The 24,066-nt window shown below is 38.9% G+C and overlaps 1 protein-coding gene across 1 annotated transcript in view; it reads left to right on the forward strand.

Annotated features, from left to right (window-relative positions):
• Window positions 1-24,066, forward strand: part of nrxn3a (neurexin 3a) — a 185,152-nt gene that overhangs the window by 107,315 nt on the left and 53,771 nt on the right. The window contains 7 exon segments of the mRNA XM_036150709.1: window positions 1,567-1,860; window positions 2,014-2,161; window positions 3,162-3,545; window positions 16,098-16,301; window positions 17,805-17,831; window positions 23,345-23,464; window positions 23,686-23,806. Coding sequence (XP_036006602.1) covers window positions 1,567-1,860; window positions 2,014-2,161; window positions 3,162-3,545; window positions 16,098-16,301; window positions 17,805-17,831; window positions 23,345-23,464; window positions 23,686-23,806 — 1,298 coding nt within the window.

A 24,066-nucleotide genomic window follows, 5' to 3' on the forward strand; every position in this document is an offset into this window, starting at 1 on the left:
CCTTTAATTATGTTCTACTCTATACAGGGATAAATATGCAAAACTTTCCCTTTTCTGTAATGTGAACTGAAGTTCATATGTTTTAATTTTTTTGTTTTTTTTCTCTCCTTTTACATACCTATACAACACTGTGGACAAAAACCACACAGTACAGGGCATAATACAAACTATAACCAAACTAATTACAATTAAGTTAAAAAAAACAGAGATATGTTTTGATATTTAAAACCAAAAAATAACTAAATTAAGTAGTTGCTTATTGAAAATACACATAATTTACCAAACTGACATTCCTGAAGAAATATTTTCCAAATACAATAGACATACCAGTATTAATCATGCATTATTATTGTTTGTTTACGCAATCCAGCCCAGACATGATATCATTGCAGAGATAGACATATTAGCATTATGAGATTACAACAACCATTGACAGTCATTCCAAAACGAGTAAATAACATCCCAAACCTCAGATCCATGTTCCAAACTATCATTATGAGTTTGCCTAAGAATACCGTCAAAACTATCCAAATCCATTTCACTCGTGGATTAATATTTACATATTTCAAATTGCATCTCATTAGTTTTACAGCGACGTGTAACAGAAATAAAACCCATCCAACTTCCACTGGTATTAATGCCACCCACTGGCAGGCATGTTCCTTCAAATAATGGTATTCGCCAGAGTTTCCATGAGTGTTGAACTGTTTAGTTAGCTTTCGTTGGTCTGAAACGAAGCTGTGAAGTGTTTGACTCAAGTCCTTCGGTCCTGAAACAAAAACAGCCTGTTGGTTTCAACATCTAGTCTTTCTTATCTGTGATTACTGTGAAACGTGTCTTGTGTGTCACCCGGTTTGTTTCAAATAAATAATTTTATGCAATTAACTCTGAGAGCCAATGCCATTGGATTTGTGGCTTTAATTCTGATGCTTATTTAAAGACCTAAAATATTAGTCTAAAACTGATATATTTATTTAAATAACTAGTTGTGTTATCCCTAGACATCTGCGTTGTTTGCAGATCTCCATCCAGTAGCTCTAGATTCACTCTCAGGAGGACCTGCACTCATCAAATATCAAGCTGTATCAATGGGCTATTTGTTTGTGGGCAAATAACTTAAAAAATGGATGAAACTTTCATTATCCTACATAACTTAGAATAATCAGGCTTTAATTGTGTAATTTTCATGTTTGAACTCTCAGCTGTTGAACAATGTCAGGATGCATGAGTACTAAGATAAAGTAAATCTCTCTGTATTAGTTTGAATTCTTAATAATAGGTTAAGCCATGTTTTTTTTTTTTCAAATGGAGACAGTGCCCAATATTATACAATCTGAATAGGCTTCCTGTTAATTAGCAGGCGCTTGAATAGAAATTCATTTTCACAGATGAGGATTGCATTCATCTGGAAAACCCTGATAAATCCATTTTTTTTATTTCTTTGTCTAATGCTGACAACATAAATTAAAGTGACTTTATTTTAATGTCATGCTTTTTAGCTGATTGCTACTTCTCCATTGTTGCATTTAGAAAAGGAAACCCAAACCCATCCTTTTCTCTTCACAGGTGGTGTACAAGAACAATGATATCCGCCTCGAATTGTCCAGGATGGCTCGGATTCTGGATCCAAAGATGAAAATCCAAGGCGAGGTGTCCTACAAGTGTGAGAACGTGGCCACTTTGGACCCAATCTCCTTTGAGACTCCAGAGGCGTACATCAGCCTCCCCAAGTGGAATACTAAGCGGATGGGATCAATCTCTTTTGACTTCCGCACGACTGAACCCAATGGACTCATCCTGTTCACCCACGGAAAGCGACAGGAGCGCAAAGATACTGCTCGCAGCCAGAAAAACACCAAGGTCAGTTCATAACCCCTGAAATAATTTCCCATTTCATCTTTCATTTGTATAATGTTTCCCTGACCCCGTATACAAGTACAAGGTCACAGGATGCAGAAAGACCAAAAGACGTGTTGCTTCTCCTTATTGGTGCTCTCCTGTTCTCCTGCACAGGTGGATTTCTTTGCCGTGGAGCTCCTGGATGGCAGCTTGTACCTACTATTGGATATGGGTTCAGGGACAATAAAGGTAAAAGCCACCCAGACAAAAGTGAATGATGGGGCATGGTACCATGTGGACATCCAGAGAGATGGACGTTCAGGTCAGTGAAGTAGCTGTTTGTGAAAACTGGAATTGCTGTTGAGGTCCTGAGCTGTGATGCTTGTACCTTTTGTAAGTTATACTCGCTACCTCAACAGATAAGCACTTAGGAGGAAGGTCAGGTTTGGACTTAATCCGGTTCAAATGCCTACCAGCAATTTAATTTGCAAGGAGCAAATCAAACCTCACCAATGTTGGTAATGTGTGTACTTCCTGCTCAGAATATCAGATAACAAGGTAACTACATGTAAGACGTATGGCAACTTGTGCCATTCTAGAGAGTCAAGCTCCTTATAGATCAAATAATTTACTCCCAAATGTATAAACTGGACTATTGAATTTTTTTTTCAAGATTGGAAAGAGATTTAATACATGTAGCTTAGTCTGCATCTGTAGACAGTTGCTTGTTGGTGGTACATTCTAGTATTTTGGTCTGTACAGGACAAATACTTGAGGACAAACTGTCTTTTTACCAGAAATATTTTGATGCTTCTGGCACTTCCTTTCTAGGGCTTTGAACTAGCTCCAAAACCGAAACAAGGCCAACCGTTGTTAAAGTTTCAAATCCGGTACCTTTGCAGCACATCACAGTCTTTACACATTATTTGCAAAACGTCATTGTTGGTGCCTCACTTTTTGAGTTTTGTCTTTAAGATTAGGGTCTTCTTAGTTGAGGTAGCCCAAACAAAATCTACAAAATATTCTGAAGCACCCAGTTATTCTGCTTCAATCCCACATTGCCCTTTATTAGGATTTTAGCCCCATAAGGTCCAAGGATAAATTCAAGACTTAATGCCTCACCAAAAGAGCACTGATCAGCTCCAATTAAGACCCTGAACTAACAGCTGAAATTCCATGGTCCACTTGTATAATGATGTACAGTATATGGCATACTTTGGTACCCACAATGCCAAGCAAGTGATAATGTGAGAAGGTCATAGCGATACATTTTCATAACGTGCTGCGGCTGTTTTTTGTTGACACGTCCCTGTTTTCCTTAGGCACCATATCTGTAAACAGCAGACGGACACCGTTTACAGCAAGCGGTGAGAGCGAAATTCTGGACCTGGAAGGAGATATGTATCTGGGAGGCCTTCCAGTTGACCGCTCCAACCTCATCCTACCCACTGAGCTCTGGACGGCAATGCTCAACTACGGCTATGTCGGGTGCATCCGTGACCTGTTCATCGACGGTCGGAGCAAAGACATCCGTCAGATCGCGGAGGCACAAAATGGTGCCGGTATAAAACCCTCGTGCAACAAGCAACAAGGAAAGCAGTGTGAGAGCTATCCATGCAAAAACCGGGGAGTCTGTAAAGAGGGATGGAACCGATTTATCTGTGATTGCACTGGCACTGGGTACTGGTCACGCACCTGTGAAAGAGGTAAAACTGTGTTTGGTTTTGCAATTTTGTGTATTCTATGTGAAAATCCAACCATTCATTATCTAGAATATGAGGCTGGGGATGGTTGTGTTGGTGCCTATCTCCAGTGGTCATTGGGCAAGAAGCAGGGTAGCCTGGACAGGTCTGTATGTGAAAATGAAGGCCAGTTATTGTTTAAGTCAGAAGATATAGAGCGCAGTGACAAAATGAATAACTGAGGAAGGAAAATGAGGTTGTTGGTTTAAGAAAATAAGTGACCATGATGGTCTGAAAGATTCAAATTCACTAGAATCATGTGACATAGTCAGCTATCATGCTCTGAGTGTAAAAAGACACCTGCCCTAATTACAGCAAACCACCATATGACTGACATATGACCTGAAATGAGAAGGAGCTGAGGAAAAAATTAGACAGGTTTTACTAAAAGACAGGATCTCTAAATACTCAACATAACAAATTTAATATCAAAAATGCTAATCTGAGTTAGACAAAACATTATTTGAGGAAATATCATTTTAAAGAGTGATTTGCTCAGTAAAGATCAATAACCTTCAGGACACTTGATTTTGTTCATGTAATTATTTCTCCTGGATGTAATTACACTCCACTTGGTAACCTAGGAAGCTAGAGGTTGCCTTAGTGGACGACCGGTTATTAGTTTGGTGGGCTACCATATTTTTTGGACTATAAGTTGCACCGAACTATAAGTGGAAATTGTTTAGAGATTTATTTCACACAATCCAAAACTAAAAACTGACATTTAATCTGGTACGTCGATTTATTCAATTACACAGCTGCATCCATCGGCTGAATAATACAGAACATACCTGGGAGGTTGGACGGAGTAAATAAGCATAACAAGCCAGAAACGGCAACCAGGAAAGTTCTCATCAACGCATTTCAACACAACGGGAGGTTACGCTGAAAGTTGTTTACACTGAAATTAGACCGTGAGCGTAGTGGTGTTACGTGCTAACCTAACAGTACGACGCGGATGTTTCACAGGAACATAAAGCTCCGGTGAATCAGCTAAGTTGTAACCCGCCCGGACAACAGACCTGTAAGCTAGTGCTAGCAGTTTTTAGCTCCACGGACAGCCCGATAACAGGGTTCTGTCACGGTCTGGGCCCTTCGCACTGCATCATGCAACACTCCACTGCGTGAATGATACTGAAACAGTGAAACAACATACAAACGTATTCTGACTTTGTTGTCAGTAAGTTAATTTTTCAATACATTTTTAAGTGGTGCAGGAGCAGCGTATAGTTTTCACAAGCCTAGAGCACCGTCTTGCAGCTAGAGATGGCAATGTTCACTACTTGGTTCATGTTGGTAGGTGTGAATTACCATTTAAAATTGATATATAAGTCACACCTGACTATAAGATGCAGGATAGGCCAAACTATGAAAAAAATGTGATTTATATTCTGAAAAATTTGGTAATCCTAAAATTACACAAACACCATTAAATCAACATTACTCTTCCCTATTAATGCTGTACTAATGCTCGTAGCACTATCGAACGAGGGCGGAGCAAACCAAAAACCAGCATTGTGTTTAAACACCATAATCACGTTTAGTAGCCATAGGCTTTCTGTGAGGATAATAGCGCTACGCTAGCAGACATTCTGCACTAATTTAAAAAGACTTTTAAGCTCCATTTGGTTGTAATGAGCGGACCGGACAACAAAAACATTGATATCCCATTGTTGTATAAAACCCTTATGGAAATAAAGTTTGTTATAATCGTAGAAACACACTCATACCACATTCGTAAACGGTGGTTTCAAGAATGAATAAGCTGCAGGTCTGTTACCTTGGTCAAACCTTAAACAGTAAAACACATTAAAAGTAAACTGTTTTAAGCTTGCCCTGCTTATTATATGCCTTTGTGTCTGTTCTGTTGACTTTGGGTAACCAGTTGGAAGCAGCTGGTCCATGCTGAAGCTGGTTTGGGCAGCAAGCAAGCACTAGCTCAGGGGAAACTCCTCGTGACCCCCGGACTGGGATGCATTTACACAGACTCCAATGGGCAGCACTTGGGTTGTGGACACGGGGAGCTTCTTGTGAGGGCCTGCACTCGGCCAGTGAAGGGTGGGGGATCACAGCGTGGCCTTCCTATTGTGGCCTTACTTGCGTGGCTGTGTTCTTAGTGTCCCTACACAACTTAAGGGGGCGATTTTTCGATCAGCTTTTCTCCTGCCAAAGCTGAGGAAAGGTTACAAGCAGCCTGTTTCCATGGCAGTCGGCTGGTTGAGTTCCGATGTGTAACAGCAGGCTGTACTTGGCTGCAATTCTGGACTGCATCCCATGTTTGCCGGTCTCTCCAGTGTGGATACTTTCACAGTACACAGGCAAAGAGGGTGATCCGAGGAGGCTTGGTACATAGCAGTGTTGGCATCCCTTGGTGTGATGGCCAATCCCCTTGGGGCCTCTAAAAGTCTCACCTTTCAGTGGCTTTAAACTTACAGTCGGATTTTATCCCACATGGCCGATTACACAACATTCCAGACAGAGTATTGTGTAGCTTAGCTTGAAAATGCAGTGTATCTTTACTATTTTTGATGTTCTATTTGAATTAAGGTAAGATTCAATTTCAGTCACAATACATTGCTTAATTATTTTAAACATTTTAGTCTGTGTTATGTGTTTAATTTTAAATGTTCTTGAAATAGCCCTCAAATATTAATTTCCTACAGTGAGCAGATTTTTCAAATTACCTAAAATATATATTTTCACATTTATTTTAGCTCACATTTATTTTATTTTTAAAAAGACAGCATATTGTCAGTTAACCATTTTGACCAATAAATCACTACTTAAGTTTAAATGTTTTGTTTTCTGTGTTTTTGCTGCTTGCATCCTGCTGCTATGCTCTGTATAAAACCTTCTTATTGATGTATTAAACAAGCGAATCGTAGATTACAACACAGTCTCACCTGAGTAAAAAACTGTTTCGCTCTCCCACATCTCTCTGCCTTTTCATAATCTCACCACCGTCCGGCTTTACTGCTGAGCTGACTGCAGACGTTGTCTTCAGAGAAATGTAAATTAATTCCTAATCCGTTTACAGCTGACACACAAGTTTTCTGTTCAGCGTTGAGTCTCTCCTGAATTCACCACACAGCTGTATGGAAGGTCTTCCCAAGGCCAGGAACCTACCAGGAGAGCAATGTTCACAGTTAACGAACTCCTGGGAACAAACCTGTTTCTGCATAAGTATCTAAAAATATTGACTTCAATAAGGTTGGTGCTGTATAGCAGAGCGGTTTAAACAGAGTCAGATTCAGTTGGCTTAAAAAAAACACTCTCATAATAATAATAATAATAATAATAATAATAATAATAATAATAATAATGATGATGATGCTTTTTATTTAAAAAAACTGTAAAAAAAAATTCAATCAAATAAATAGCAATACAGCAATGCATCAATCTGAAACAAATAGGAAATAAAACATTTATAGAGAGTAGGCAGCTTTAAAAAGATAAGTTTTGAGGCAACTTTTAAAATAGGGGAGTTAACATTACGGATGTTAGGAGGCAGTTGATTCCAGAGTTGAGGGGCAGAATTGGAAAATAGCTCTGCCAACCATGGTCTTGAGGCGGATGGAGGAGACAGAGAGACAAATGGAAGAGGAACACCTAATAGAGCGAGAAAGGGTGTGAATATGTTGAAGTTCAGACAAATAAGGAAGGGCATGGTTACTAAAAGTAAGGAGGAGTAACTTAAATTGGAGCCTGAATTGGATGGGAAGCCAGTGTAGCTGTTGTAGAATAGGGGTAATGTGTTGGAAAGAGGAAGTTAGGGTCATGATACGGGCAGCAGAATTCTGAACCAACTGATGTTTATTGAGGGTTTTCTGTGGTAGACCTTAGAGGAGAAAGTTAGAATAGTCAAGACGGGAGGTGACTAAGCTATGAATAAGGACAGAAATGGAGTGGGGACTGAGGCGGTTTATGGAGCAACGGTGGAAATAAGCCCAGCGAATAATGTTATTAATGTGGCACTGACAGGAAAGGGTGCTATTAAAGATGACACCAAGACTTTACCTGGATAGAAGGGGAGATTGAGAAACTGCTAGTAGTTAAAGAAATAGTTTTTGGCTTTAGAATTGATACCAATTAGAAGAGCTTCGGTTTCATCAGAATTTAGTTTAAGAGAGTTTGCAGTGAACCAGGAATGAATAGCAGAGAGGCAACATGAGAGGTGAGAGGGAGGTAATGTGGCGGATGATTGGCAGGACAGGTATAGCTGGGTGTCATTGGCATAGCAGTGAAACTTGATATCAAAGAGGGAAGAGGTATTCAATAAAAAGGCCAAGGATAGAGCCCTGAGGGTCATCAGAAGTAACAGGAGAGTGAGTGGAAGGGAATGCTTTCAATTGAATGAACTGAGTGCGGCCAGTTAGGTATGAACAGAACCAGGAGAGGGGTGTACCTGTTATGCCGATGGAAGAAAGTCTATGGAGGAGGAAGGAGTGTGAAATGATATTGAATGCTGCACTCAGATCAAGAAGTATCAGGAGGGGGAGAGGGTTGGAGTCAGCGGCCAAGAGAAGATGGTTGGTGATTTTAATAAAGACTGTTTCGGTGCTATGGCGGGGACAAAATCCAGACTGGAACTGCTCATATAAATTATTGGTGGTAAGATGGGCGTGAAGTTGAGAGGCAACAATTTTTTCAAGGATTTTTGAGATAAATGGAAGGTTTGATATGGGCCAAAGGTTACTGAAAGTATTAGGGTCAGAGCCAGGTTTCTCTGAAATGTCAGTGATCACTGCAACTTTAAAGGCAGTGGGAACAGTTCCAGTGGTCATGGAGGAGCGGATAATAGTTGTAATGTGAGGGAACAAAGGACAAGTGGCAAGGGGATCAAGGGGACAGGTTGATGGTTTATAGCTGGAGATGATATTTGAGTATAGAGAGGGTATAGAGATTGAATACATCCTTTTAGAGCAATACAATTTTACAAGTGTCAACATTATTTACTAAATGTGTAGCATAAAACGATAGTCATGGCATTTTCTCACAGGACATCCATACATACGTCCATTCATCCATACATACAAGTCTGCCAGTCTCCCATTTAATTGACAAAATTCTTCATTATTAGATTTATGGTTACATTAAGTATGTCAGATGTTCCCATGCCCGTTTGAATCAAACAAGCCCCAATCTTGATACTTCCATTGCTGTGTTTAGCAGTAAAAACCTGCTGGTTTTTGGTATTTCTCTACCCCACCTGGCACTTGTTGATTCTCACAAATACACCTTAGCCTACCAATCACAGATAACTGTCCCGTCTGCCTGACCAGTTTCCTTCTCGCATCCAGACCGTTTATTAAAGATTGATCTGATACGGAAACTAATTTTCACATCCCTAACCTTTCAAATTGTTCACACTTCCTTTAGCGTATCAAATAGCCACTTTCTGATCATATCTCCTAATTAAGTTCTTTTTTTTTTCTTTTCCCCCCCTTATCCAGCAGACCACTGAATGATACTAATACCTCTCATTATTACTTTGGAAAAGAGAAGTTGCAGGGCATCAGTGGGTCAATTTGATTGGAAAAATGTTCCAACATATGTTAGAATTAAAATGTAACAATCAGGGGATATTATTTTTCCTACATATTCAAATGAGTAAAACTAGCTTCTTTATGCATTTAATGAGTGTTATATTGCCTTCATAGTTTTCAAAAAATTTCAAGGGAACTGGTTGCACTGTTGCGCTGTAGTAATGATTGCTAATCATTTAGGAGACTCCAGCTTTATCTAAAAGAAGCACATATGTAGGATTATGTGTTTGTGTTGGTATCATAGATGGAATCTGGCAGTTTCTGGGTTCCCTGGCATCATCTTGTTGTGTATTAGAAAGGATGGGATATTTTTCTGCTTCCTCAGAAGCCGGTCTTTCATGTAGAGCTGATTTACTCCACTGGTAATAAAGTGTTAAAGTAGATCTGAGGATGAGCAGCAGCAACCTGGCGAACTGTGGAGACGAAGGAACTTATTTGCATTTAAATAGATCTGTGCATTTAAAATGAGCCAAAAGGTGTGTAGAGCTATTTTCCCCGTTGCTATAGCCAGAAGGAGATCCCTGTTATGGCAAGAAGAAAACTTCAGCCATGATAAAGTGTTTGTATTATTGCTGTGCTTTTTTTATTTTCAACTTTTTGGCTAGGAGTTATTATTATATAGATCCATTTCATAAAGAGCGTTGCAGTTTTAATGTTTATTTATAGTTTTGATGATTATGGGTTTCATCTTACAAAACCCCACACCATAGTTTGTTAGAAAACTTGAATGTTACATAAGACACTGTGTATTATATGCACTTAATACTTGGTGGAGGGTCTTTTAATGAAAGTTACTGCATCAAAGTTTTGTTGAATGAAGGCAGTCAGCTTGTGGAACTGTAGATGACGTCTTAAAGCTATAGTTGGTAATCCTGTTTAGAGATACATTTTGTAATACTAGGTAAAATGGTCCTTCCATCCTGAAAGTAGTTAATACATTATGTATTCACAAAAAGGAGGTTGAAAAAACGCTTTCTGTGGGAGCTATAGGGCTGTAAAAACTCTAACAAATCCATGCCTCTCGGAATCCCTTCTGGATTTGACAGGTTTTGTTCCTGCTTTCATTCCCCTCTGTCCCTCAAGTTCCGGGGGGTATCGCCTTATCTGTTGGTTGTCCCACATGCCAATAATTCTGACGAGCTCACGTAACGGCAATGTCCACGCTCGTTCCTTTACAGTTTCCGCTTGCTGGCTGCGCATGCGCACTTCTAGTGTTTATGTATCCGGTTAGGTTAGCGGCTAGTCGTTCATTGTAGCTCCGCTGCTCTCACCGTAGACTTTGAACATAGCTGAGAATCACAAGAAGCCAACCACATTCATGTTTATCAGAAAAAGAGGAAGGCCTCTACAGAAAGAAATAAGACCAGAGTAGATTTGGGAGATTTTCTCACGTGATCCCCCTGAAGAGCGAGGTCTTGCCCATGTGCAGATATTCAAAAAGAGACTTGGGGAAACTTACGGAAAAATTGCAAACCCTGGCTTTAAGGAAGCCCAGGCCTCTTTAATAGTGGCCTTTGGTTGTCTGCATTGTTGGGTGTAGTGTCTCTCGTCTTCCTCTTGACAATACTCCATGAAATCTGTATTACACCGCTTATTGGTTTTCCTTCTTTTTTTTGTGCCTTTTTCTATTAGATTTTTTCTTTCCACCTAACTTTCCATTGATAGGCCTGGATACAGGAAATTGTGAACAACCAGCTTTTTTTGCAGCTTGCCATCTCAATGCAGAGTGTAACAGTGTGTCATGTCAGCTGTCCTCTCCATAATTATGCACTGTAGACCACAATATAGCTTTTCTGTACTGAAGTCTCTTTTTAAAAGTCCCCTTGCAATATTGTAAACAATTTAGAAAAACAGATTTTTGAGATTTTATTGGCTGTAAGTCATAATTATTAAGATTAACAGAATGAAATGTTTGAAATACAATATACAAGTGTTACTTTTTGAACCAAATTAATGAAAAGAGTAACTTATTTGTTTGTTTTGTTTTTGTTTTATTATTGAGAGACACACTGCATGGAGGTCTTACTCAGAGAATTGTAAATATATCAATTGCGGGAGTGGCCTCCATCTCACAAGCAGCTGCATCCAAGTAAACATGAAATGTCGGCATTAATCTGACAGGCCACATCGCAGCTGGTATGAGGGCTTAAATAGTAATGCGACACCTTCTCAGTCTCAGCAGCCTTCCTCTGCTCAAACATCTATCTGGTGAAAAACATGTAAACAAGTAACATGTCAAGTCTTTATGTCAAACCTGATATGGGTCAAATTTTGGTGCAAACCACTTTATAAAGCTGCAATGATACTTTCTGCCTTTAATTCTAATCTTTTAATTTACTACAGCATCTTTTGGCAACAAATGTTTGGAAGCAGACAGGTGGGCTGTGTCTCCCCCATGTGGCCTTTTGACACCCCTACATCCTGCTGATCATGCAGCAAAAGGGAACAAAAGGACATTTAGAGGACACCTAATGCTTCAGCACAGTGTTAGATCATTTATCATATTAAATTCTTGTGACAGGAATAATAATCACGACTGATTGATTCCAACAGAAGGCTCGAAATGGAACCCAGCCCTTCTGTTCAACTCGGGACAAAAAAAGTCAGGGCTTAAGCTTTCAGGGCATTCTTTTGTTTTTAGGTTCTAGAAAAATAATAATAAAAGAAATTCTAAATTAACCTTTAGAGAAATGTTCTAGCTAATTTGCTTTGTTTGTTGTTTGAAAGATTTAACTTCTGGTAAATTCAGTATTTGAAAATTGTTAATATCTGTTTTGTTTTTTTTACCTTTTTTTCACTATTTATAGGCATTTTAGAAGGATTTTATGTAGCCTACTAACACAAAATAATGCATAATTGTTAAGTGGAAAGAAAATACTTTATTTTCTTGTTATTTGCAAATCAAAATAAAAAACGTGAGACATAAATTTGCTCCAAAATTGGGCCTTATCTGTGTACTGAAACCGTCTTTTTGTTGCCTACATCCTGTGTGAATGCCATATAAAAGGCTTCTATGTAAAACTGAGAAGATCACATGCTTTAGAATCCATTCCATGAAATCAGGTTTATGTTGCTTTCAGAGTACATACATTTTAAATATAAATATAACTTTGGTGGTCAACAAAAAAGGGTTTTAAAAGTAAATAGTTATAAACACATTGCTTTTTAAAAATGGTGGAATTTGTAGATATTTGCGTAGTATGGATATGGATCTCATTCGTAAATAACACTCTACAGCAGTGATCGCCAAGGGGGTCACGTGAGGGTCACGAGATGACATCTCTGAAAATGTTGGAGCGCTTTTGCAACTAAGCAATATCTGGATAAACTGTCATCTGTCTTGCCTACATCATAGTAGTTCATTTTGTGTTAGTATAAGTGTAATCAAACTTTAATCTGCGATAGCCGAGATAGATTTTTTCATTACAACAATGAAGTCATAATATTACCAGGACAAAGTCCCACAATCGTTTGCTCCATAATTTCAAAGTCCTGATACCAAAAAAATATTGCAGATGTATTAAAAAGATTTAGTATTTTGTGAAACCTGGGGTCCGTTCTTCGTACGTCGCTAACTCAGTTAGCAGGATTTCATTGTTGACGATTTGGCATGATCTTGGATCGTTTGGTTCTTCGAAAGACATCCTGCACTTGTTGTCATAGCAACATGTGCGCCAGCTTAAACCTGCTCCAGAGCAGGCTTATTTCATGTAAACAAGATTAGATCACGGCTGCATAAGCGGAGGAGATGGAGAAGTCTGCCGTAGCCATGTCCATTTTTACGACAGCAACCTGTTGCGGAAGGTGCAAGAATAATTTGCAGAGTTTTTCGAATTAATCGCGTATTGCGCAATAGACAGGATCCTTTAGCGCAGCGCGACAGTGTAGAGAGATTTTCTTGGTGGCTGTTTTAAACAGACAAACACATGATTTAACACTGGCTTTTAAAGAGGAAAAAGTGGTGTTAGAGTCATACATCTAAAATATTTAAGTTATTTGTACTATGGTTTGCTTTTTATTTTTATCCTATTCAGTAAGAGGATTTGTTCGGGCCATTTTATTGTGAAGTTTAGCTTTACTTTGAAAGGCTTGCTTCCTGTCGAGCCGTATATTGTATTAGAAAAAACTATGGATGCATTATCTAGCCACGGAGCAATACAGTTTTACCGTGTAAACTGTGGATGACTTGGAAAAGGAAGATTTTTATTTTTTATGGATAAAGATTTTTTTTTAATTAAAATTCCCAGTTTGCACGCATCCTTTACTTCCCGTGCCTAGGAATGACACCGAAATGTGGATCTCTTGACATAACAAGTGCCTTTTTAAAATAAATTATAATAATTAAAGGCTACCATTTTGTAGAATATTCTTGTATTTCACTTTTACTTGTTCCCATGTTTTAGTGGGTCCCGTGGAGGCTCTGATATCAAAGAACAAAGTAAATATTAAATTATTAAAATGCAAAAATTAATACTGTAGAATGTGATAGAAACATCTACCATGGACAGTATTTAAGCATTAATTTGTCTGCTGCTTTTTGCCGGCCCTCTCTCCTGGCTTTAACAGACTTTGAGGTGTTTTAATTAATGACTCAAATTCGGCATAACCTTCCATTAAAAGCTCGTGTTCTGCTGGGAGAAAAACTGTGGGCGTTCTTTGGCCATGCTGAACAGCCAATAGCAGCGTTGCTGATCATTGTTTCTACTATCGATACATTTCCCCTTTTAAACAAACGCATGAACGCGCAGTTGTCTCAGATAACTCAATCCAGCCATACTAATCATAAACAACAGGTGTGTTCAAAGAACCCAATTAGCCGGATCATGATTAGCCGGATGAAATCATCTTGGATGTGTCAGTTGATCTCGGATGTTTTAAGCAACGTACGAAGAACGGACCCCTGTACCAAATGATATCTTGTTGTTGTTTTTTTATTTGGGGGGGGGCTTGCCAGTTTCTGCACTACAGCACTGACCCTAAGGTGAAACTCTTAACAGTTTGCGCCCAGGATGTGTGGCATCTGCAGAGATGTTAGCTGCCCATTTTCCTAACCCCAAACCTTTTTCAAGTCCTGGATGGAGAGAAGTGCAGCCCTGATGATCCTCTCTGCAGACAAATTGCTGTTTGCGCTCTGACCCTGTGGATGAGTCAAACCACACAGTTATGATTGATCACAGGACAGACTGGGTAATGGCAGTGTAGAAGATGACCAGCAGCTCCTGAGGATGGTTGTACGTGTTGAGTTGTCGCAGGAAGTACAGCTTTCTTCCAAACATTGTCTGTGTCAGGACCGTATTCGGGCCCAAACAACGGTGGTTCTGTTAGATATTACATGAAGCTACAGGTTGCTGGAGCTGTTGATAGATGTTGTTGGGAAAATAACAGCTAATTCACAGGCGTTGTGTACATCACAGATATGGCATACATAGATATGGACAATGGGGCTGATAAAGGAAACAGCCAGGTATCACGTGGCAGCACGTACCATTGGATAAACTTGGACTCCATGCTATTTCGTAGTCTGTCAGATTATTCCCAAGTGGTGGCACGTTTTTACTTACGACAATGGGAAGAGGTGATTGGCTTCTATAAAGACTCATGTGACCAGCATTCTGAACTTGCTCTTCCACATCCCTTTTTTACCATGTTGACACTTGCTAACAAAGCCTCAGTGCTGACCTGTACCATTTATCTGGCTTGTTTAGTGGTAAATATAGTGTCTGTTTGTTTTTCTTTTTTCTTTTTTTCCCATTTTTTCTGAAAAAAAGAAAAGAGAAAAAAAAGAGAGAAAAAAAATATACATACTGTTTCTAGAGTAATTTCCTACAAAAGAAGTAATTCAATGAGTGACAGTTTCTCTGGAGTAAAAGGGCCGCGGCTTTTACAAATTGGTGTTTCCGCCCGGTTCTGAAAGTGGAAGACCACTATTTTTTTGATTCAGGGCCCACAGAAGAGATGATGTAACACCAGGCGGTAGCAGTAAAGGTTTTGTCACGACCCAGTCTGTACTGGTTGCACGATCCGTACCATTAGCTCCTTTGCGCACCCCATAAACACTAATGCTTATACAGTGTTTCTAGTCCTGAAATGGTTAAAATTTTATTTTATCATTTAGCAAGTATGGATAAGTACGGACAATGTCTCGAATTCCATCCGTTTTTCCCCAAAGGACCAAAGTATAATATTGCTCAGTTGATGATGTATTTTGCACCTTTTTGAAATGTCATTCATTGTCTGTGATTTGCCAAAAAACATTTTGATTTTAACATGTTACCAATCTGTTTTTGGAGCTACAGACAAAATGCAAACTTATGAAGAAAAAAAATCAAAAGGGCAAATTTCTCTTCTTTTTGGGCTCTTGACAATAAATTTGTGTTGAACTTGACCTGTCAGCGTCTTAAACTGGGTGAAGTTAAAATGCTAAACAAAGCTTGAAAATTAAGATGAACACTGGTTCAGCAGCTGGGATTTAATCTGCAATGAAAATTGGAAAACAACATCTGTGTTTTAATGTTTTAAGATTTGTCTGACCTACAGTTAGGACCTGACTATTTATTCAGCAGATTTCAGGATTGATGTTTTGTAATGCTACAAAATCTGCAGGAAAAAATATTTAACTTTTAGACTGGAAAAGTGTGAAATTTTGACATTAAAGATGTGTATAAACTCTGATTTACAGTCATGTATGGACTCTGTCTAAGTTTTTTGAATTTTCAAATGAGCAATACGTGATTATTTGTTGAAAGGACTTTTATCAACAGACATTCAGACAAAATTCAAGAAAACAAGGTAGATCTCAGGACACTACTTCATGAAATCTAAGGTTCCTTTGACTAGACCTATGATCCAGTACAGACATTTGTAGGGATTGGGACAAAAGCTGTTCTTTGTAGGTTGAACGCCACAGGTGACATGTTCATGTGCAGGGTCATGTCTTTTGTTTAACATCCATCCGGTCTTTCTCCCACAGAGGCCTCCATCCTCTCCTATGATGGAAGCATGTACATGAAGGTGGTGATGCCGACCGTCATGCACACCGAGGCCGAAGACGTCTCCCTGCGCTTCCGTTCGCAGCGGGCCTACGGCCTCCTCATGGCCACCACCTCCCAGGACTCGGCCGACACACTGCGGCTTGAGTTGGATGGGAGCCGCGTCAAACTCACAGTCAACTTAGGTATCGTATAACCCCAACACCAGCAGCACCAGCAGCTCTTTTGTCATCCATCTGCCCCCACATCTCCATCTTCGCCATGAGATGCTTTTACCTTCCAGGGGTAACGTCTCCAGTCCACTGTTTTTTCTTCTTCTTCTCTCATCCTCTCAATTCTTCCAGTGACCTTAAATTTTGCAACAGGCTATAGTTAGCATTTTCTCTCTTGTTTGCATGAGTATTAACACAGTTTCTGCACCCAACTGTTATCCTAGTGGTAAAAATATTTAGCACATCTTTGAAAAGGGAAGCAGAAAGATGTGTAAGATAAATATTGCAACACATGCAGCACAAACAACCAGAATATTTCAGTTTTGGAGTTGATCAGTTAGACAATTAGAAGAAACTCTTGCTGCACTCTTCACTAGCGTCAGGTCATTTCTCTCGTTTGCTAGGAGCAGTATCTTTAATGAACTGTGTGCTTTCTCTGCGTCTTGTTCTTTCCATTCTCCTGTCGGCTTCATTCTTCCATCATGCTGTGTCAAAAGATGGTATTCACCCCTTCAAAGGCCTTAAGCCTGCGGCCCGTCAGGCGAACAGCCCGAGAACAGAGCCCAGCAAAACCTGCAGCTGGCTGCGACCCCATGAACCTCCAAACATTGAGGTTTTTCTTTTAAATTTGTAAAACAATCTTTATTTATACGTCTGACTTATAGCACGTTTAGGATTGATAGTGTTAACAGGCATTAGACGATCTATAAATCCCATTTAGATCATTTTCTTTACTGATTACATTAATCCCTGTCAGATCTTAAACCCCTTAGATTTACCCAGTGCTCGTATCAGCCTGTAGTTTCTTTCTTATATTATAATTATTCCCAGTTTGAGCTTCTGATGCAGCTTAGAGCCAAACATAAAAGCAGAGTAGCACTCCAGACTTCACAGCTGGGGATCCGGTGCCTCTGCACGGTGCTGGTGCTGATTGGATCGAGGCTGTTTGCTCCCACTTTTCTGTTGCGGTTGACGACACATGACCCACCAGCCACGTGGTGACCAACCCACGGCGTCCTCACAGCTGCAGGCAGCAGCTGCTCAGGCCTCGCATTGCATCGTTTCGCACTATTCTTTACCATGAAAAGCTAATCAACCTGCTTTTCCTCTGCTTTACAAAAAAAAAAAAAAGAAGATGATTGTGGCTCAGAAACAAAAAGAATGCAGCAAACCTTTAATCTCTGGCGTTGGGTTGGAAAAGCCTCGTAGCTGGTACCAAAAGTGGCCATTTTACATCAAAGAAAATGCTCAAATGTTAAGCCTAAACTTTATGAGAAAACCAAACTCTTTAACTTCTTGTGTGTACGTTTCTCCGATCAATTGGATATGCAATTAAGGATAAGAATCCAAAGAAATAAAATGGCCACCCTCCTGCATGTGTGCGTCCCCGGAAGGGTGGACTTCTTGTTTTTGGATGTCTGCAGCTGTAACCTTGAAGGATGCAATTTCATCTGTCATTTATTCTTCCCCATCTAGACTGTATCAGGATAAACTGTAACTCCAGTAAGTTTACACTCAAGTTTCATTTTGTTGTTCTTGTTGTCTTTTCTTCTTATATCTGCTCTGCACTGCCTTCCACTTTACTTGAACCTTTATTATGTGGGTGTTCAGTTTGTTTTGGGTTTTGAGTTTAAACATTTGGGATGGGAAAATGTTCCTTTTGGTTGACTTCTGAAGGGTTTATATTCTTAATTCTGAGACAAAGCAAGCAGATAAAAATCGAACACAACCAACAGCCTACACATAAACCAACAAAGCGCTGCTAAACCCTGAGAAAGGGTTCCCAAGAGTTCAATTATCAGGCAGAATTTCTAATGTAGTGGTCAGGAGAAATTAGATGCATAAAAAATAACATATAATAAAACCTATACATTATAGACAAAATTAACCAATATGGTAAATAAAAGGGCATAAAAAATGGGTGACTGATATTAGAAAAATGCACATTGATATACAAATTTTCAGCAATAAACAATTGCTATTAACCGAAATTTTCCCTTCCGCTTCGCTTTCTTTCCCATCATCAGGGAAACCTCACCCATGTCCGTGGTGTGGGCACATACAACAGTGAGAATCAATTCGATTGGCCTAATAATTGTGGGTATTGCAAAACACTTAAATTGCAAAGTGGATTGATTCGAATGATTCATTGAGCAAGTCCACATCACACTGATGTAAACTTAGAGAACCTGACCTCCACCTTCTCAGACAAGTTTCCGAATGCAAAGACCTGTCGCAAATTTGGCAGAGAAACAAACAGAGAGATTTCTACCATATTTGGCAGCTGAGCCAAATATGGTAGAAATCTGCAGATTACTGTGTGGCTCCTGATCCAAAACCCACTGTATCGAATTCCAGACTTTATTTCATAATAAAATAATCATTTAAACATTAATAATATCAACCCAGCAATCCCTGATGGGAACAAGTGTAGTGTTGAGGCTGAAATAGGGGACAAATTGACTTGGAAGTGGGTGGACTGTTGCTTGACCGAAGAGGCAAAATGACTATCTGCATATGAATTCTTCATGGTGAACAACCCCTTGCCAGAGCTAATTGAAAAGATATTGGTTACTAGTATTGATTGCAAAAAAAAAAGCATCCTTACAGAAAAAAAGAAGATTTAGGATTAATTCAAAAACAATATACCGAAAAGACTGCTGTAACTTCAGTTCAGTATATTTACATAGTACCAATTCTCAACAAATGGCACTTCTATTCAATTCTAGTTAAAATAAAGAGCAGTCAAATTCAGTTTATAATGCCAATTGGTGAAAAGTCTAGCCAAAAAAAATAGTGTTAGATTTTGGTTTAGAGTAATCTTTTAATTTACCAAAATGTTGCTGGAAGTAAAAACAAACAAACTAAAAACAACAACTTTGAAACCCAAAAGTTACATCTTTATCTAGCTGGGCTCAGTAATGGTGAAAGCCAGAATGGCCCTCCCCAAAGCAGAGGTCCAAAATAAAAGCATTACAATGGATTTAAGAGCTTTGAAAAACAAGGAAGAGCTATAAATTGGCACATTTTGAAATTTAAGCATATATATATATATATATATATATATATATATATATATATATATATATATATATATATATATATGTATGTATATATATGTATATATATGTATGTATAAATATATATATGTATATGTATGTGTGAACAGAAGTTTGACATTTTATCTTTAACACCTAATTGCTCAAGTGATCAGTGGTTATCCCAAATCTAAAGCTGTTGAGAGAGCAGGGTTAGAAACTCTTCAAGCAACAGCATGAAGACCTCGTAAGTGATCAGTTGTCAATGTGGTTCTATCAGCTCTTAATGTGTGTTGGTTCTTGATGCAGCACCTTCTGAGGGATAGGAGCTCATGGCCTTCCAGCTTAGGTTTACTCTATGAAATTCCCCCAGAGTCCTTGAGCGGTTGAATCATATTTAGCATTGTAGAGGGTGAAATATGCAAACCCCTTCCAGTCTTTCCAAACTGGAGATCCTCTGCTTAGAGCGATTCAGTCTTCTATGCTGTTGCCGTTTTATAAAGATATATGCATGTGTTTTAGCAAATTAAATTAAGAAAACAAAACATTAAATATCTTAGTTTTATACTGTCTACAATGAATTCAAATTCAAATTAGCTGTAATAATTTTTAGTACCATCCACACTGTACCAGTTGTTAAAAATTCTGATTATATGTGGAATATGACAAATCTTCTCTAATATAATTAAATTACCAACCCTCAGTACATTAAGCGTTAGAACCCAAATAAAAATGTTGTATTGTTTAGATATCCACAGGTTTTTTTTAGATATTTTTTTCTAACACCAACAAAAGTCAGTAGTGTTGTTTTAATGATTTAATGAAAGTTTAAGGTGTCATATGTTTTTTTTAAATATAATTTTATGCTTTTCACAGTGTCTTGGTGCACCAGTGAGCTCTTTCTTTTGCTGCTCTCACTCATAGTGGGTCCATAGAGATTTTTCAAGATATCATGTTACTTCAAATCAATTACAATCTAAATATACCAGAAGAAAAGAGTCAGTGGTGTTTTCAGTCAGGTAACTGCAGTGGCCACTGTTCACAAGCTCTGGAGATTTAGAAAAAAGAAAAGAAACATTGGTAAACACTCCACAAAGTTGGCTGCAGTTCAGCCGTACCCATGCCAGAGAACTCTTTATGTCCATCTAAGAGGAGTACCAGACTGACAGCATTTCACATTGTATTTCTTGCTTAATTTCAAACCATTGGACTCTACTCATCAACTGCATACGCATCTCAAAGGTTAAAATACATTCACTCGAGTAGACAAATCAATGCACATTCAACTAAATCCAGACTCGTTTAAACTAAATTCAGTTTGAAGGAGATAAAAATATTGAGTTTAGGTTTTGTTACCATGTTTATGCTCAGTGAGATGTAAAAACCTAAAAACATTTTTTCAACAAACGACACATTTGGTGTTTTTCCCACACAATGATGTGGTTTTCATTAAGAGTGAAGCAGTTCTGTTATTTCATTGAAACGTGTATGGGTTTGGTTAACATAAACTTTTAGGGTTCCTTCAACCGACTCCCCACTTTGGCTTTTCTGAGATGGACTGGTAGGGACGACCAGTTCAGCAGGGATTCCTAGACCACTTTACCTTACTCCAGCTACCTTCTCCATGGAAGACTTTGCTTTCCAAAGTCAGGCATGGAGCTAATCTCCCCAGTAAGTCATGAGCCTGCCACGCTTGTGAAACATGTTTAAAACCTCTCCCTGGGATGACATCCTGAGATGCCCGAAATGCATCAGCTGCCTCCTGTCAATGTGGAGAGGCTGCAGCTCTTGAATAGCCAAGCTCATCATCATCTTATGCCTAAGGGTGATTCATATCATCCTGCCGAGGAAGCTTGTTTGGGCTCCTTGTATTCACACCTTATCACAGTATGATAACGCGCATAAGAGCTCAGCACCAAAATCTTGGACCAAAGTTTAGTGAGCAGTGACTGAAAAGGCAGGCTTTTAAACAGCCTTTTAAACACACGTCACATTATGAGTCACGTAACGGCTGTTCTAAAAGAAGAAGCCGGAGGGCTAGACGAAAGCAGCCCCAAAGATTTAAAGGTGCCTAGTCACGCTCTATGACTTTGCCAGTCTCTACACCAGTAGCGCTCTCTGGTTGCATACAAAGTATTTTCGGATTAAACAATTGCTCCCTGTTGCCTTATGACTTTTTATTTCTGTTTTACACTTTGTTTCTGCTTTATTTGTTAATTAAAAAAGCAGTTTTGTGTGTATTTACCGTAACAAGACCACGTGACGGGAAGTACGACATTGCACATGGGGTCCAAAAAGTCAACAAGGGGAAGCAATGGAGCCCACATATGTTATGTGACGTTATAATGAATGAATACAGTCACAAGTATATGTTCATTCTTACCTGTGAAAGTTAATGCCAATAGATCTGGTTTGTACTGGGAATGGGTTGGTAAAATTACACACAGTACATGAATGAGGTACCTCCAAATCCCTCCACTGTGGCACTTCCAATGTCGCAGCGGCATGGGGTTCACCGCTCAACAAGGCATCTACGTATATATGTCTGGAATGGAGCCGAAGGAGTCAGCAGTACCCAGTTTGTATTGTTTTATTTCATGATTAATGTACGTTTTTTTCTTTTATTTTAGGGTCAAAATTCGGGACCCCTTAAAAACCTGCCAAACACAACAAAATCCCAATGGCTGACGCAACAATATATTGCAAATACAAGCCAAACGCTAACATATTACTGCTTTATTTTAGTGTTGATCAATTTGAGCAGAACCCTATTAACAACCATGATTTGTTGATGGTTTTTAGATTTATAATAAATATTGTAAAATGCGGTCGTGAACTTTATTAAATATTTTTTTCTTTAAGGCAACATAGGTCATAAAACAACAAAGAACAACAATTAAGTTCTTCAACGTCTTGTCCAATAGCAGCCAAACTGCAGCTTTCACTAACTCAAGCAGTTTTGACGAGCTGAAATCTATTGTCCAGGGTGCTTTTGTGTTAAATGTCATGTTTTTTCAGGATCTCTTATCAGCACTCTTTGATCCAGAGCTGTTTTCCTTTAGAAACATATTGCCCTTCTATTAATCTGACATCTTATACTGAAGACTGGGGAACTCCTGTTAGGCTGTTTACATTTTCAACAATGTCTCTAAGCTATCGCCGCTCAGCGAGTAAATAATCTGCTTGCTCTGCAGAAAAACTGTCAATTTAGACATCACATTTGGAACAAAGAACAATCTATTATATACAGTTGAGATATAGCCCAGCTCTTATTACTAGCAAAGAAAACCAATCTTTTTGTTTGGTTGTACAGTGACTGAGTGTCCCTTAGTCTGAAACACTATACGGCCAAGGAAGGAACAGCGAGAAGCTTTGTGGGAGCCGTAGAGTTGAACTGAGCAGTCCTTCCAGATTTAATCATATCAGTCTGATTGTTTCATTTTGATTTGTACTGTTGGTTAGAGTTCATGAGACTAAAATCAAAGTATCAGTCCTAAAAGATTATGTAGACCAAGCCAACATATAGTCGGTTACAAAACCGGTTTATTTAAAATAACTGCTTCATTATGAATGAATGTCAGATAATTGTGTGGAAATTATTTATATATTTGACAAATTAATTTAAGAAGGTGTTTTTTTTTTTTCAATCAGTGTTTCTATTAGTTTTATAATGCAGCTGAAGGGAAATATTTCTAAAAGCATGTAATGAGTAAAAGCATTTTTCCTTTGCAGCAGCATTAATCTGGTGTATGATAAGAACAAATTTGACAACTATTTTGTCGTTTTTTTTTTTCCATTGTGTAATTCACTGGCAGAACCAAACCTTTGTTTCCCCAAATAAATTAGATGCATTCTTGGAAATATTTCCAAGCCTCTGCTCAGCCCTCAAAGCCTGTGCCCAGACTGACTGGTGGGATGACAAAGGTTTGGTTTGAGGCTCACTTTGTCCTTAACTTTGTGACTGACCATTGTTCTCAGGCAAGGGACCGGAGACCCTGTATGCCGGGCAAAAGCTCAATGATAATGAATGGCATACAGTGCGCGTGGTGCGTCGGGGCAAAACCTACAAGCTAACGGTTGACGATGATGTAGCAGAAGGTACTTAATCCTGCATCAACTGGAAATGTTCTCGGTGTTGCTTTTGTCAGTGTTTTCACCATGCTGGGGTGTGTTAGCTATGAAACATTCCTCTAATACTGTTAATGTAATTTTTTTCCTTAAATCAGCCCTTTTGTGTTAGTGTCAGACAGAGTTCTCTTTTCTTTTCGTTTTGTTTGTCTTTCTTTTCAACCCATCCCCTGCACCCTCCCCGTCTGCAGGACAAATGGTGGGCGATCACACGCGGCTGGAGTTCCACAACATCGAAACGGGAATCATGACCGAGCGTCGCTTCGTTTCCACCATCCCATCCAGCTTCATTGGTCACCTCCAGAGCCTTAGGTACACTTTATAGTCATTGGTACATTGAAATTGGCGTAGAAGAGCAAAGGAAAAATAAGTTTAAATCGATCATTTGGACATCTAGAATTTGAGATCTTTCTTAAATGTCCGCATTTAGAGGCAGATGCATATCAATAAATTTGAACATCATCAATATGAGAATTTCTTTCAGTAATCAATTACAAAACGTTTAACTTGTATGGGTCAGTTACATACAGAGAAATCTGTTTCTCAGAAAGTTCCAATATTACAAGTGGGAA

This window comes from Fundulus heteroclitus, chromosome 19 (genome assembly GCF_011125445.2).
Source record: "Fundulus heteroclitus isolate FHET01 chromosome 19, MU-UCD_Fhet_4.1, whole genome shotgun sequence".
Classification (NCBI taxonomy): domain Eukaryota; kingdom Metazoa; phylum Chordata; class Actinopteri; order Cyprinodontiformes; family Fundulidae; genus Fundulus; species Fundulus heteroclitus.